This window comes from Corylus avellana, chromosome 3 (genome assembly GCF_965113065.1).
Source record: "Corylus avellana chromosome 3, dhCorAvel1.hap1.2, whole genome shotgun sequence".
NCBI classification, from domain to species: Eukaryota; Viridiplantae; Streptophyta; class Magnoliopsida; order Fagales; family Betulaceae; genus Corylus; species Corylus avellana.
Genome location: NC_142492.1, coordinates 30,914,655 through 30,932,163, shown reverse-complemented (window position 1 = coordinate 30,932,163; position 17,509 = coordinate 30,914,655). Strand labels below are relative to the sequence as shown.

The 17,509-nt window shown below is 34.9% G+C and overlaps 2 protein-coding genes across 3 annotated transcripts; both read right to left on the bottom strand.

The window, feature by feature from the left end:
- Positions 1-8,062, bottom strand: GDPD6 (PLC-like phosphodiesterases superfamily protein). Of its 2 annotated transcripts, XM_059584927.2 has the most exons (8): positions 7,970-8,062; positions 6,510-6,688; positions 5,852-6,035; positions 5,525-5,599; positions 4,097-4,206; positions 3,384-3,602; positions 2,137-2,292; positions 1-440 (listed from the first exon to the last, which is right to left on the bottom strand). In XM_059584927.2, the coding sequence occupies exons 1-8, from the start codon at positions 7,983-7,985 to the stop codon at positions 210-212; spliced, it is 1,170 nt and encodes a 389-aa protein (XP_059440910.2). In that variant the 5' UTR covers positions 7,986-8,062; the 3' UTR covers positions 1-209. The 2 variants fall into 2 exon arrangements, with proteins under 2 accessions (XP_059440910.2, XP_059440911.2); XM_059584928.2 differs by lacking the exon at positions 6,510-6,688.
- A 2,390-nt stretch (positions 8,063-10,452) lies between these two features.
- Positions 10,453-15,365, bottom strand: LOC132173426 (ninja-family protein AFP3). The gene is made up of 3 exons (XM_059584929.2): positions 15,042-15,365; positions 14,167-14,797; positions 10,453-11,048 (listed from the first exon to the last, which is right to left on the bottom strand). Exons 2-3 carry the CDS (start codon positions 14,738-14,740, stop codon positions 10,636-10,638), a joined length of 987 nt encoding a protein of 328 aa, XP_059440912.2. The 5' UTR covers positions 14,741-14,797; positions 15,042-15,365; the 3' UTR covers positions 10,453-10,635.
- Positions 15,366-17,509: the final 2,144 nt, after the last annotated feature.

The window sequence follows — 17,509 nt, the reverse complement described above, 5'->3', positions numbered from 1 at the left end:
GACCAACATACAAGCTGATCGCAAGCCAACTACAAAAGTTTATATTGATTCATCAATAGGAAATAGCTCATTATTTTTATTTTGCAAGGAAAACAACTGAAAAAATGACCTCTAGTGAACAAGTTTCAATTATGTTATCGTACACAACGTGCATATAAACAGGATGATAATATATAATGATACATACAACTTGCTCTCTCATACCTTTTCTAGGAATTGATCATCTCAGCAATTTTGTGCAATAGTTTAGATGCCCTATCATCACTATCATTTGAAGAAAGAGATCTCCATTCCTGATAATTATGGAGGCTGCCCGTGAAGTCTGTAAAGAGTGCATCAACTCCTATCTTGTTAATCCAGTAATCATATTCCTCATATGGGTCTTGGTTAAAGTTCAAGTGTAAGAACTTGTTCTCATTTCGGTAAGTGTATGGGTGCACCTGCATGATCACCATGAAAAATTTGCAGTTCAACTCAAGCATTGGCGAAAAATTATGTAACTTTAGTAGAGAGTTCCCGGCGAAACGAGCTGAAAGATGAAAATGCAATAAAAGAATACATTTGGGAACAATGATAGGGTGCATAGTAAAATGTCATGTTTCTTAAGAAAATAATTTGAGAGATTTTCTATGAAATGCTTCCGGTTAATTTACCACATTTTCTTGGAGAAGAACATTGAAACGTTAATTTAGACTGCAGAGTAACAAGACCTCACTGGCCATACAAACAAAACCATAACTTAGATATCCAACCAATTACACAACCCAAACAGTGAATAATAGTGAACAACAACTGAAGTAACCTTTCAAACTAGTCATTTGAGATGTCAATCCAACTCAAAAAAAAATTGTGTCCATTCCTAAAATAGCGTCAGAACTTCTCTGCCAACCAACAGTCTGGCCCAGCATAGTTGTTACAAAAATTTTTCTAATGATATACTTAAGCCTGTCATCAAGGCGAGTATTGAAGTTTTTGTTTCGAACACGAGTCGAGCTCGAACTTATCACCGAGTTAGACAATTTGTTCAAATTCGGTTTATTTATTGTTTTGAACAAACTCGAGCTTGTTTACGAACTCCTCAGTTAACGTATTCATTCCTTATATAAAGTTAATATTGTGCTTTTTATTTTATGTTTTTCATAAATTCATAAGAACCATTAGTTAATTAGATAAATTAAGTCAAATCTTAAACAATCCAATCTAGAGTCTATATATATATATATATATATATATATATATATATATATATATGTTTTATACAGACATATATATACATACACATAAATACACTCATTTTCATATATATATACACATATATCTATGTCAAGTCTCATAATCACAATAACACAAGCTATATCTATTACATTAGGAAGATAATTCCTTTTATCTTTTTAAATACCTAAGATGTTCACATTACAAAGTTAAATAATACTATAAAAATAATAAAAATGTAGTTCTACAAGTTTATACAAACTTATACAAGTTGAGTTGGGTTTATACGAGTTTGGCTTGTTGAATAAACGAGCCTAAATTTCTTTCAAGCTTGATTCGTTTAATAAACAAACTGAACTAGAGTTGAGCTCGAGCTGTTTACGAATGGCTCAGTTCATTTACAGCCCTAAATATAGTGTTCCATACATCCTATATTTTTCTCTTTAATAAAAAGTATCCATATGTACAGCCCCTAAGCTGCACCTTTTTCATTTTTGTTATTCCCTTTGATTGGGCCAATGATAAGAATGGGATCCGTGACCCCATTTTTTGCTCTGAATCTAAAATGCTTGTGCAACAACAGCTTTGGCCAGTTCAGTGATGAGAGTGAAAACTACTTCGGTATATTACTAATTTTGTCCATTTATTTGTAATTACATCCAAAGAGAAGACATCTTCCTTTTATGTTGTTTGGGCGTTATTCAGCATCCTGACAGTGATTTGAGACTTTCAGCTATTTTTTTTGGCTATAACATTCACTTTGATCAAAGTGGGGAGATTTTCAGAGGAAAAAGAAAGCTGGAAGACTGGTAAACAAATCAATGCAACATTAAAGAAAAAGGACTCTTAATCGTGATAACCTTCAATCATATATGACTATATTACCACAATCGAAGAGACAAGCATTTGATAGAAGAAGTGTACCTGTAGGTCATGGGAGTGTGCGCGGGCAACAAGATCAGTAGGCGTTTGTAAATAATTATTCTCGACAGGAACCACCGTATCCTTCCAAGGTCCAATGCCCACCACATACTTCTTAATGTAGTCAAAGTAACTATCTGAAGTAATTTCCCAATATGACTGCACATCATCAATGTCATTTTATTACCTTAGGAATCTAAATATTGGAAAGTTCAGAAAGAAAAAGAATCATACAACATAAACCAAGCACTGGAGAGGATAAACAAGTTTGATAGGTATTTAATAACCATTTATCCCAAAAGCTTAAACCCATAGAAAATAGTAAATTTAATTATTTAATGAATATCCTAATAATCTCTTTCATGTTTGGGGGCTCAAACACCCTTTCAATAAGTGAAGCCTAACACGTGGAATATTTAACTTAAACCGAAGGCAAATTATGGAGTCAGACTTTGAAATTCGGATCATTACTCTGATACTATGTTAAATAACCACTTGTCTCAAAGGATTAAGCTAATAGAAAATGATGAATTTATTATTTACTTAATATTCTAAGAATAGGAACAATTCAGGAAACAAGATATGAAATGCCAGGTAAATTCTGGAACTGGAAGGCCATGGCTCAGGACCACCCATTGGGTTATGAAGATGTCAAATATCTTCCAACTATGGATTCATTACAACACATTCAGTTTTAGGAGGGCAATGGAGAATTTACAAGCATATAATAAAAAGTAAATAAGGCGATATGGATTTTGTAGCTGTTCTTTTTTTATTTATTTTTTTGACAAGGATAAATTTTGGATAAATTTTTACCAAACAAACTTGTTTTGCCGCTACAGTTTAACAGGAACAGAACAGTAGGAGTTTCAGCAATGATTTTAAGTGAAACAAAAAGGTAAAGGGGGTTGGCAGATTTTGCTAAAAACGGAGAACTCCTTCTGAGCAGAAAGTTCCTTTCAAGCTGGGGAATTCATTTTCTGGTTCTTTTTTATATATGATAAAAAGCCTGATTGCAATTACTGCACTGAGATTACTTCCATTGCCTCTTTGTAAGCCTTATGATCTAGACATGTAAAGAGTCTATGATATTTTATTATTTTCTCGCTCTTGGAAAGGACCTAAATAAAAATGCAATGTTTCAAGATCATTAACTCACCTAGATCACTAATAGCGCACGCATGCATAGAAGTCAACAAAGAAACTGAGTAGGCCATGCATAGGGGGGTTATACCAGGGCGAACACAAACCTGATTAGTGTCTTGAGTTGGAACAGTAACATCATCAATTAAAAAGATCTTAGGCAAGTCTGTCAGATTTGATACATATACAAGTGAAGTTGGAGCAAATGACTGGATAAATGCAGGTTGTGCCAACCACTCTTTTGACAAATATGAACCCTTGTATCCATACTTCTTAAGTGTCTCCACAAACTTATCCTCAAATCTCTTACCATTTGGCCATTTCACCTGTTGATGGTATCAATTGATATGTTAGGGGAAGTAGAACTGTTGCCTAAAAGAATGTATTAGAAATAATAACCAACTTCTTAACCATACTGGTCATCTTTTAGCCACAACAAACTAATTTTTCAACATGAACTGGTAAACCACACCCCTTGCCATCAAGTTTTCTTATGGAAAACATGAAAACAGAAGTCGAAGTGTTTTTTCCTGGTTTTCTTTTTTAAAATAATACAAGCCTCATTTGTTTGCCTTATTTAATTCAGATTTATCATAAGTTATTAACACTACAACCCCAATGGAGATCCGCATACAGTCGGAAACATAAAGAGCGGTATCATTAAAGGGAAACGGAAAGCTATTCTATTCAAGCTGAATCATTTACTTTATTGGTGAGGTTGGGGAGGAGGGAGGACTCTAATCTCAATAAGTTCAAAGGCAACCAACTTTGTCCCGCACAACCATTTTCTTGTGGCAGACTTTGAGGGAGAAATACTCACATGCTGATTGATAAATACTGGATTCTTAATCTCTGGATATATTCCAACAACTCTGGTAGCATCCAGTGCAATTGAAATGTACTCTTCAAAAGTAATAATAGTAAACTTTCCTAAAGAGAAGACCACATAGAGAATATAATTAATTACTTTTATACATAGCACAAGTGAAGGCAAAAAATTCCTTTACAATGAAAAGAAAAGAACTGAAATTACAATACTTTAAAATTCCTAACATTTTTAAAATATCAAACACAGGTTCTTTACAATGATCTAGGCAACTATGACCAAGGTACTAGCTATTCATGTTTATTTAAAATAATGGATTGTGTCTCCATGTAGGGCAGCACCACTATTAGAGTTTCAGAAGGGCAGGTAGATAAAAACAAAAAGTTTTAAAATAGAAGACAAGGCAATTGTTCAACTGTAACTACAATGAATCAAGTTCAACTCCATCAAATGTTTCATAGAATCAGACAATGGACTCAATTCAACACTGATAGAGTTGCTGGGGAATTCTTCTGCTTCAATAAATTTATGACAGTTAACATGCAAAAACTTCCAGATCACTGAATTATTTACAACTTGAAATTATTTTTTATTACCAAAGCAGCAACAAAAATAGGAAACTTTTGATGAATAGATACATTGAAGACAAAAAAATAATGACAGCTGATTGGTTGCCCCCTTTTCTCTACATCTTTCTAGAGAGACAAGGTCATGATCAACATACTTTTGGCCTCCTTGTCCTTGCAATACTTGAACCAAATAATAGTATACATTTGGTTTGGTGGTGAAAGGATATATTTGGAAATTAAGACAAATAAAATGTATGACAGAATTCTAAATTAAATATAATTAATTTAAATAAATTATTTTGAAAATTTTAAATGTAAAATAGATATTTAATAGTACTTTGTGCAAACCAAAGGTTGTGAATCAACAAATAGTTGTTAAAACAAAAGATAAAAGAGAACCACCGTTCAAATCTAATCAATTAGAAAAGATGATAATAATAGAAACATAATCTACTTTTTCACTTAGATTAGCATAGGCATCAATTTGTGTCATTCACATGTGCCCAATAGTCAAGCTCAGCCATAGATTTTAAAATTAGCTGTCAATTGGGCTTTATCACCGCAATGCCAACCAGAGCCCACCCAAAGCCAATCAAGCGTGGACTTATAGTATGATGCATACCTGGTACATAATTCAATATTAACTGTTGATACAAAACATAGTATTCACTGATTATAGCAGAAATTAAACTATTCCAAAATTTTAATTTCATTTTTCATGATATTTAGAAAACAACGAACAAAAATGACATGAAGCAGTAAATAATTTGTACATGGTCTACTCAATAGAGGGGGTGGGGGGGAGGGATTTTAATCAGCTCAAGAACACTTATCCCCACATAGAGAAACTAACCGTTATATTGTTGATCTCGAAATGGGTACCTTTGCCTCACCCTCAATGACTTTAGTTCTTTTAATGTGAAATCAACTGCACATAATTAAAATAATTTCAATTTTTTGAAACTTAAACTAGTCCTTGTAACAGGAAAAAATGACAGAAGGTGAAAACAGCATTACAGACAATAGTGGTACTTGTATAGACACACACAGGCATAGAGTGCAAGTTTAAAGTTTTTTGGGTACTTATGCACTAAGCTTAACCTTGTAGCTAGCAAGACTATATGATCAATCTTCAGAATTCTATGATAAAAGGAAGTAGAAAGCTAAATGCCTTCCATACCAGGAAAAAAGCCAGTGGTGTTGACCCCCTGGACTTCATAGGTCCTTTTACGTTTGGCAAATTCTTTGTGTTGATAAATATCAGTGGTAGCATCAAGTGTTACATCATGGAAGCATATAAGAACGCCATCTTTGGAAGATAGGATATCTGTTTCAATGAAGTCTGCACCCTCTTCAATAGCTCTCTGCAAGAGAAAGTCATTTCTATGATACATATTATCTGAGGACAGAGAAGAGGCTCAACATATTAATTGAAAAAAAGATTGCGATGCCCATAATTTCATATCCAATTGTGACATCTCACAATTATGCTTGTTATACCAATACATTGTAAGAAAGGTTAACATGATATATAAATATTACACGAGCGTACATGCATGCGCACACACATATAGAGCTAAAACTCCATATTGCTCACACCCCACAAAACATTTTATGTATATGGTCAGCTCTAATTGGTAGATTGATTTACTAGCTTCAGTTACCAACCAATATGAATAAGATAACTTCTTAAAAAAAAAATATTGAAATTGGCATTCTTCAGCTCAGTGATTTTATTCTGCCATTCAGTATTAACTGAGCAATCTCAGATCAAACATATGAATAGGATAGTTGAAAGACTCAAAATTTGCCAGGCGGGGGGGCATGCCCATGATTACCATGTATGCAGGAGCAGTTTCCTCAGGAAGTTCTCCATTTGAACCTCGATGAGCTAAGTTATATGGACGAGAAGTTTGTAAAGGCTTTCTAGTGCCGTCAGCTACTTTACTAGGGAGTGGATAGAAGGGCCTTGCAGCACACCCAACAATGAGGAACAGAATTACCAAAGGGGCAATGCCTGCCAAATGGAGAATACCAAAAATAAAATGTAAAATATGTCTAAGAATCAAATAGCAATATTGATACAATCGGCATAAAATGTTGCATATTTCCACATGCTTTGAAAAACCTATATTCCTTTGTCACAATTATTATATAGATACTTGATCTGATAACATTAACCATCAAATAGCAACACATTAATTGCAAATAGTAAGGAACCAAATATTGTATGCATAGGGTCAAGTGTCTGCAGTCAACCAAGATTTGATGTGGACAATGCCTCAAATGTTCATCAATAGAATAAATGAGACAGCTATCCAAGACTGCAAAGATAGCGTATCCTAATGGCAAGTTACGGCCAGAAATGCATGCACACACAAGGAACTGATGTAATGATAGTTTCTCTAAAGCAATTGTTGCTGATAAATCATCATTTCCTACTGAGATCTTTGACATGTAAACAGATACTTTCCTAGACTGGATGTTTAAAAAAAAAAAAAAATCTAAAATCTAAATTAGACCGACGTCACCATTTCCTTAGCATCTTCACTTGGTCTTGATCGCTTTATTCTCGAAGGAGATTCTAAAGTGGTTATCCTAGCTCTCCGTCAGCCAGATTCATCTCAAGACTGGAGGATCTCCTCCGTCATTTCTGATATTATAGACTTTATTCCCTTTGCTTCCTTTTGGGAAGCTAGAAAGTTAACCGAAGAGCAAACTTTTGTGCCCACTATTTGGCACCTTGGGCCGCAGCCAGACACTCTAGCAGCATTCCCTTTTCCTCTTCCCCTTTCAATTCTTCTAGGATTGTTAGCGGAAAGGACCATCCTTTTTATGTTTGTTTTTTTGTAGTTTTTGTAGTTTGTAATGTACTTAAAAAAAAAAAAAAAAGAACCAACCTACCAGTCAAAACATATCAAGCTCAAACCATGCCATGTTATACTAACCTAAGAGAGTCCATAATCATTCCCCAGAATTAATCCAGGACCAAAATCTACCAAGCACAGTGACATGGCTCACTCCCATGGGCCACATTAAGGAAAAAGCAAATTCTAAATCAGATGCAGTAACCCATGTCCAAAAAATAGTTCAGCTGAGTGTCAAATGTCTGAACCAAAAATGGTATCAAAAACAACAGAAGAAGCAAACCCAATTGCTAAAAAAAAACAAGAACAGCAACACCAGAAGCATATCAAACCAACCAAAAACATCAAATCGTGGAAAAACCGAAAAACCCAGTAATCATTCATAAAGTAATCATCAACAAGAACGTGGAAGAAAAAAAAAATACACTTACATGGTGAGAAAGCCATGGCATTTACCCTGCCTCTTTCTCTCTCTCTCTCTCTCTTCTGTTTCGTGCTTGGACAAATCTTTCTCGATTGTTTCGAAAAATAGTTATAGATTTGAGTAATGCAAGATGGTGTAATAATCAAGTGCGGCTGTGAGTTTTACATTGTGGTGGCACGGAGGATTCTGTGCCGTCGATCTAGTCGTACTCCAAGCATATCCTTTACATAAGATGCGCTCCAATAAGAATATATTTTAAACTGACAAGGGAAGTGGATTTGGGAAAGAGAATCACACGCACTGCTGACCGAGAATTTATGGTGATTGGAGACACGTAGGGTCACGATTGGTTTGTGGGTAGTGAGTCATGAAGGTTACTGTTATTTTAGTGGAGGCTCTGATGATTGGCTGTGGATTTTGATATAAATAGAGCTGGGATTTTCTGATTGGTGATAGCGTGAGGTCAAGGTCATTTGAGCTGCTGGGGGTGACAACCGACTGGTCCAATTGGTTGACTTTGATTTTGTCACGTCTTATACGACAATGACGTGGATAGATCTGGGTGGCTTAAAATGTCTGGGGAAAGTCAGGTCAAGGGGCACAGGATAATGTTATAGATAGATTGTATTTGAGAAAATTCTTTCATTCGGAAGAATCATTTGCCAACGGTTTTAAGAAAATATTTTTAAAATTAAAAAGTATGTTCAAAACCACTTGGATAAACTATATTTTGCCCCTATTAATGGCTAACTGTAATACTTTACCTCCATAAATTACTATTTTGTGTCTAAATTTTTTTTTTGTCTGTCAAAGCCATTAACTCAAACGATTAACTCGTCACTTTGCCCTATGAACTACAACACTGACCTTCTGAGTTTTAAAACTATTTAATTAAGGCAATTTTATAATTTTATAAATTATACGGGGGGTATAAAAAGGTCATTTCACCCTATTGCAGTATGACTTAACTCTAAACCCTAATAAAATTGGTGACATTGCAAACTTTTTAAAGTTTAATATATTAAATTGAGAGTTTTTAAACTTTATAAGGATAATTACAAAAGTAATAAAAATTTAGGAGGTTAAGGCAAGTTTTCTCTTTTAAAATTTTGTAATGTTTAAATAAACAAACCTCTTGCCTCTTGGTATGAATTTAGTGGAGCCCTGGAGACCCACAACCATGTTGTGACTCTCCTTTTTTTTTTTTAGAAGAAAAAATTTAGTACAATATAGGGATATAATGGATAATTTAAGTCACCTGATGCATTTTTCGTCGAAGTAAATAGAAAATGCAAATAAAAGGGACAAATTGAAAGTGCGGAGTAAGTTGAGGAGGTCGATCGTTATTTTTGACATATCCGCACAAGAGGGGAGGAGGGAGACTCGACTTAATGACCTCTACTTCATTAAGCGTGGTTCTAGTCGATTAAACTACCTTTTAAGGACTGTTATTTTTAAAGTTTAGTGAGATGATTGCAAATAATGACTCAGTTCAAGAGGAAGTATAGTTTTCCTTTTGTCCAGCTAATCACAAACTCAGAAGAAACATTCTTAGCACAAAGAATCTAAGAGGGATGCGAGGCTGTTTGCTTCAGAATCTGAATTGATTTCAATTATGAGATTCTTGAGATATTTTTCGCTTATGAGATATGTTGGATTCAGATCCTCTCAAATTTTAAAATTTAAATCATTCATTATATCTAACAGTCCAAATAAATGCAGAAGTTTGTATTATCGAGATAAATAATTTTAGTTTTTAACATGTAAAACTCACTTGCCTCAATAATACATGAAAGTCAGCATTTATATGTACCATTAGATGGAATAGATGGCTCAAATTTAAAAATCTGAGAATCTCATATTTTAAAAATTATGAGGAGATCCTATCATGTGTTTGGTGTCATTTTCTTGCACATTTTTTATCCATCTTTATTGCGAATCTATCATTGTAATGATAATTTTGCTGTAGATTGCTCATCATTAAGTACTCAACCGAATAATACTTTGGGGCTATTAATGCATCCACCATATGTTCTAGCGTGACTTTTAAAATCACAATTAAAATAAAATTCAATAGTAATATGAGGTTCCTCCCTCTTTGGTCTTGGATTGTTAATTTTAGGCTTTTTTTTTTTTTTTTTTTTTTTTGTGACTGGCTTATTTAGTTTCTTAGTTGTTTTTGATTTGCATTGATCCTGTTTGTTATTTAATGTACTTGAAATTATTATTATTTTTTTAAATTATGATACAAGCTAGGAAAGAGATAGTCAACAAAGATTGACTAAGCCAACCTTTTCTGACCAAGTCAAGGTATTGGAAATTGCTCTCATCATTACTTCATGGACACCGTCATTTTCCCATTTGGTCAAGATGGCCTACTTCAGCATTATTAGAATTGTTCATCTATGGATACATGTTGACTACATCAGTAAAACATAAAAATCAGCTGTGACGCCTTGTTAACCTATAACCTTAATGAAGTGTTACCAAAAGGAAGCAACATAGGTGGAGCAGGTTCATTTTTATATGGAAATTAAAAAGTTTCCATTTAACCCAAAAGAAATAAGACAAAGGAGAAGTAAAAAGACTAAAGTTTCTTGCTCAGATTCAGGTTGTTCATTTGCTAACATTTCAGATGGGGTGACACAAGCCACCACCATTTACCTAGAAGGACTAGAAGGTGGGGCAGACATTGATGTGCTTCATCGGGTTTTCGACGTCCTTGCCACCAGCGTGCTTGACAAATTCTGCAGGAGAAAGGAAGCTTCCATGGCAAACACATACTATACTCACTTGACCTTTCATGTATTTGTACAAAACCCCTTCAATTCTCTTCCCATTGGGGCCATCTCCAGTGGTAGTCACACTAGGCATCTGTTTCATCACATCCATCCCATTGTGTTGAGAGCAGCCTCTAGAAACTTTAATCTTCTTGGAAGGCTTCTCTAGCTTTGTCTCAGAAAGTTTGTCTGATTTTCCATTTGCTGTTGCTCCAGGGATGACCACAGGATCATTGTCCTTTGGATTTGGATTGGGCAATGACTGAGAATTGGTAGCAACCTTCTCTGCACCCACACATTCCAGTCCTTCACATAATTTATGCAATTCGAATTAAAAAAATTGAGGAATAAAACAGAAAAGAGAATATGAAAGAAAAAGATACATTCAAACAAGTCAGGATTTCATCAAGTCTTCAATTGCAGGATCTACAAGCGTATTAGATACATTAAACTTAGACAAAGGCAGTTATGTATTCAATCATTGAAAGTTAGCCATAGAGATATATCATGAAATGCTTATATTTCAACTTAGGGCCTGTTTGGGATTGCGTTTAAAGGGCTTAAAAGTGATTTTAACATTCAAAAAGTCTGTTCGAAGAAAAAAGTACTCGTTTGATAAGCATTCAAAAGCTCTTTTTGACTTAAAAGCTCTATTTCTCAAACGCAATCCTAAACAGACTCTTAATCTTGACATTGACATGGCAACAAGGGTATTCTGAAGTATCTGGTCTTTGGGGGAAAAACAATAAGTTATCTAGATGGATACTTCTATGAAGAAGAAATATGGAAATTCTATAAGAAGAAGCTATAGATTAAATAAGCTAATATTTATTAGTATTCAGTTAATGCAGTTTTAGATAAGAACTATGTTGGGCTATTATAGACAATATTTTCAAACTAGGAAAGAACCATCCATCTCTAATGGATTTCTTTTAACATATTTGCACCAATTATTTACCACAATCTTAATTACTTCTAATTTGTCTTAACACAGTGGTTAGGAGTATCTGAACTGATCCTGCAGTTTTGTTAACAAGAAAAAAAGATTATGAAAAGTGTACGCTATCACAATCTTTTCCGCAGTAAGACAGTCATAAGACATTAACAAATGTTAGTAGATAGGACTCTCTTGAGTTTTTACATATAAATCATTTCAAAGATTATATTCCTCATGCTTTCACACATCGATTCTGCCGACCAGGAACGGAAAGCGTCCTCTAAACAGAAAGAGAAAAAAAAAAAAAAAAAAAACATGAATGAGGTATGCGGTGAGTAGTCATTGTAGTTAAAAAGTTATATGCTTTAAATGATAATTTTCATTTCGATTCATTTCAATTCAGAAGACAGTATAATTGGATGTTTATGCAAACAAACTTGAAAGGAGAAAGAAACAACATCAAAATATATACAATTAATCTGGATACCAGTAATAAAAAATAACTCAGAAAGGATGATAAATATAATTAAAACTTACTTAGAGCATGCGTACAGTACCGAACATGGCACTTAAACCCTGTTCTCTCAAAAGTATATACATCTTGAAGTATATCCTCAATCTACTACGAACAACAATGTGTACCTGAAGGGATGTTATACGCATGGTACAAGCACTGTACATGTCAATGCACGGGACACAGAACATATATCATAATGGTTTTCCTAATCTCTCCGTCTTCTTTTGGTAACAATTCTCAGTTGATGGTAGTACTACCACCACAGAAAGGATAAACTGCAACTTAAATAAAAAGGAAGGCAAACTTTCTCTGTTGATGATCATTTGAGTTTAAATGACTTACTGGTTTTGTTACAAAATACTATCTATAACAGCCTAGTGATTTCAAGCTCCTAGAAATCTAAGATGGGATCTGACAAGTGAAAAATGAAAACAATATCTGCAAAGTGAAAGATTATGAGAAAAGGCAAGCTTCTAAAGATTAATGAACATCTAAAATCAAATCCACAAGGGTTTCACTTGCAGATAACATGTTAAGAAGTAGGTGTTGAAGATGGCAAGGGAGACGAAGAATGCATGCTTGATTTAATGAAGTGTGATAAGCAACCAAGCTTCTCAACTTATTATAACGGCTTCTTATGTTAGCTTAAATCAATCATAGTGGCAAAGGATTAATGATTTGTATGAGTGGGAGGAAAATTACAAACAATGCAGAGTACCATAGAATGAAGTTGGAAATCATGCAAAACAAAGATGGAAATCATTATACTTTCCATATGCTCTCAAATATTGTTGTTTGAAGAGATCTATGAAATCTAATTTCAAGCACATACATTTGCACGGAAATGATAATTACTCCAGCACATCTTTATGTCTCAATTTCTGTCAAATATTTATATGACCTATTACTGGAATCAAAATTGGACACTACCTTATGTGGACAACATATACAAACTCTGCTATTTATTCGGGTAAAGTTCGGTATTGGGGGCTTTTGATGGGACTATGAAGATAAAATACTAGTTTTGTTGATATGCGGTCAGGCTCAAATCCTATAATTGGGCATTTCCTTTGTTTGTCAACAAATTGTCGGATAGGGTATTGTGGATTTCTACGAGGATAAGTTACTTATTTTTGTCGATACATGGCCAGTTTAAATTCTATTCTTGGATAATTGATTTCTGTGTTTGTCGAGACTTCGTCGGATACAGATCCTTTTCAATGTTCTGTTTATATGTGCATTTATTCTGTATTTGTATGGCTATAGTTATTACCAATTAGCATCATTGTGGACTCTTTGCTGACGACAAACCGAAAACCCCTAGATCATCTTCGCACGAGGATTCCACGTTATTCTCGTTTCAAATATTCAATTCTCCTCACTTGTTTCCTACTGAGTTCATGACAATAACAAACGTACTAAACCAACAGCCGGTACAAAAACCCATACTGGTTACGCGTTCCTCATTTTCCTTTCGATTTCAAAGTCAACCGATCTATTATATAAGTTTCAATTACCCTTCCAACATAAATTGTGGATTCTTATCTATAAACTGTTTACTGTTCTCATTTTCTTCAGATGTGATTATCTATGACCCTATAAATTTAACTCCAAACCCCAAAAAAGAAGGAAATTTAAATAATAAAAAATTACATAAATAAGTTGAATAAAAAATATCCAGAGAATATATAAGAAGGATCCAAACAGTGTAAACATATCCAATCAAATGCATAAAGTTTCTTCTTTAGAATAAGAACTTTATATGCGTTTCTTTAACAGAAGCATATTCTGCTATCAGATTCATCCTAGTATGATCTTAGTAATACAAGTATCAAAAATCAAGGAATTTTTAACTAGTTCTGCAAACAGAGAAGCAAAATATAAAGCATATAATTAAAGCAATATCACAATTCATTTGTACTGCAAAATTAGTATTAGTATAAGAAGAAAGAACAATAAAAGGAATATACCATCATGTTTTCGCTTCCCAGATGCATATCCTTCCGTTTTGATCTTTACAATGGCACGACAAAGCGCGGCGCTCCGCGCTGCAGAAGACACCGCCCAATCGGCCACTGCAGACGGCGGTGAAACAATCGCCGCCTCATCCGAAGATTCCTCTTCCTCGGGGGCTCCCCTGTATCTCCTCTGCTTTTCCAGCAGCCTCGTCTGGGCCTCCATTCTCTTCGCCTGCAATTCCTTGAGCCTAAAATGCCCTTGCTCACTCCCCACGGGCAGCGAGCAAGATCTCGTCAAAGAAAGAAAGATTCCCGGCAGGGTCGAGTTGGAGTCGCCGGCAATAACCTTCTTGGTCATTACTCCGGCGACCGAGGATGACCGGGTTATAGGCTTTTCTTTGAAGTGCTCACTGTAAACTCCACCCAGAGAGAGCCTGAGACTGAGGTCTAGTTGTGGTTCAGAATTGGATAGTTGGATTTTCCTGGGCTTCTCCGGTGAGAATCTCAGTAAAAGATTTGTTGGGTTTTCATTGTTTTTCTTGGGACGCGTGGTTTGGAAACTCTTTCCGCAGTTTGCTTCACCCATTTGAACACAGAAAAAACAGAGTGAATAATTGAACTGAAATTCTCCTTCTTTGTCCTTCTGTTTAAAAAAAAAAAAAAAGTGTTAAATGCATGATTTTGACAGGGAATTATGGAAATCTCGAAATCAGTATAACACCACCATGCCCAAATGACATTTTTTGCAGAAGAATTGAACAAGTTCGCAAATACAAAAGAAGTCAACGAGAAAATGCAAACCCAGATGAGTTCAACAAAATAATCAGCATGGCCACCCTGTAAAGCAAAATTCGATGAAAGAGTGGAAAACCCAGATGAGAGCTTACATGGTTTTTGTGGTTGAAACAGCAAGAACTGACAAGCACTGAAGCTAGCACAAGAAAAAACTCATTTGGTGGAAAACAGAGAGAAAGAGAAGGGAAGGGAATTAATTTGAAATAAATATTGGAATTGAGAGAAAGTGAGAAACTGAGAGATAACTCTTCTCTTCTGCGCCCAAGTTTCCAGAGATGTCAACTTGACAACACACTTGCAAAGAGTCCACGTGGCAGGCAGAGGGGGGAAGGGAGAGAGCCAAAGCCTACCAGTGTGTATTGCAAGTTGCAGGCTGCAAAGAACAACCACTCCCAACACCTGTAACTAGCTCTGCATCTCTGCTGCCCCTCTCACAGTTTTTTCTGATATTATTCTCGGGGTAATTCGGTAAAAGAGACGAGTTAGATAAGGAAAGGCTATTGCCAATATCCAGAGCTTTTAAATTTGCTGGTTTGCTGGTGTGGCGATATCAGTTTTTTTTTTTCTATTCCAAGTTGAAAAGAACAAAAGTGCTTTCCGAGAGTGACAGAGCGGCGTCGCCGAAAACAGTGGTTAGTTGCTGAGTGAGCGTGTTGTGTTGGGTAATGTTTGGGATTTTAAGGACACGTGTCGGATGCAGGAAAGAGTTGTAACGTCGAGAGTCCAGATACGTGAGTTTGTATTTTTGTAAAGGAGGGACGGTTTGTAGTTTAACACTTTTAACTTCATACCTTATTAAGATGAGTAAAGCTATCATTTCAATACACTCATTTATTATAATATGATTTGACGTTTTTTTAATTTTTTAATTTTTTTTTTTAACAATTTTTGGGTCAAGACAAGTTACCACGACAATTATTGCACGTGAGAAGAGTTCATCCGGCGTAATTGTGTGTGTGCAAAACAAAGACGGCGTTAGAGAGTTTTTAGTTTGAGTCGAAGACACTCTAACGCTTAAGTTAATATAGTTGTTTTGGAGAGGGTTTGGGTTTCTGAGAAATATCGAGAGAGCTAGAGAGGAAAAAATAAAAGAAAAAGAAAAAGAAAGAAAAGGTTTCTCTCTTCCTTTCATTCTTTTTATTTAAGGGTCTTGGCGGTTGACACCTTGTGATGTAGACCGGAAAGTTAAAGATTCCATGAAGAAGAGCAATGATTCACAGCTGACGAGTCCTACTAAAAAGGCTCCATCTATAGTGTCAGACCTCGATTGGAGCAAGTTTTACGGTATTAGAAAGTTAACTCAAAGATTTACAAATTTATGTTTCACGAGAGTTTGCAAATTCCGATGTTTACAAGGTCAAAAGAGCCTCCATCCAAATGGGCCTCTTCCGAAAGTCACCATAGTAAAATCCAAGACATCCGTTTGCATCTTGTTTGCAAGCCGTGTCCGGACGGCCCTATGTTATGTTTCAGTTTTTACTTATTTTAAGTAATTTAATTTCAGCTATTTGGGTGACTGTCCGAACGGGGGTATGTCATGTTTCAGACGGGCCTCGTAGAATTACAATTTCAACTCTATTTCATATTATTATTAGGTTTAGGGTTTGGGACCCTATAAATACATGTTTTATACACCATAAAAAGGAGTTGTGGTTTATGTTTGAGTTTGTTTAATAAGAATTACTCATATTTGAGCTTCTTATTGATTTTCTTTTAAAACCTAGAGAGTATATTTAACGTTTTAGAAAAGAATTTTTAGATTACTTGATAGAATCAAAAATTAAAAATACCTGCATATTTTTTATTATTGTTATTCGTTACATCCCACTAAATCACACTAAATCACCTTATGTCTCAATAAAAGTATGTGGTGGCATTTTAAATTCTGACAGAAAAATGCACCCTCTCCATTTCATTAGAAAATCTTTGTCCCTGCGCCTCACCCGATGATAGACAAAGTAAAAGTGATTTGCTGCGGTTATTTTTGACCAAAGTCAATAAAATATAATTGTTTTTTCTTAAGAAAAACAAATATTGTGATCATTGATGACATACAAGTAGTTTGGACTTGTTCCTCCTTGTCACTAAGGTCTTCATCAATTCAATCGAAACATAGGATAAGCATTGTGGGTAAAATATGTCAATAAAATCCATTATATTTATATATATAATACATGGGAGAGTTACGAGGGAGTGGAGTGTAGAACATTAGATGGAGATGAACACAGAAAAACTTGGTGAACCTTATGAAATTCTTATTTGAATTCTAGGTTTTGAAATTCGGAGGTCATTTGTTTTTATTCAAAAATTATTATTCTGTCACGTATTTTATTACTAATAAATGAATTAAATCTAAAATTTTAAAAATTAAAATTCTTTTAAAAATTTAATGGAATCCGAAGAAGATCCACCTAGGGAAGTAATTAAGATATTATAGTAACGTCGCAAGTGGCCAACATGCACCTTGGACTCGCAGAACCAAAAGCGCGGCGAGGATTTGAAACAACTCATGGTCTGTTCTGATGCTACGGGGAAGAGCGCACGGCACACAAGGTCAGTC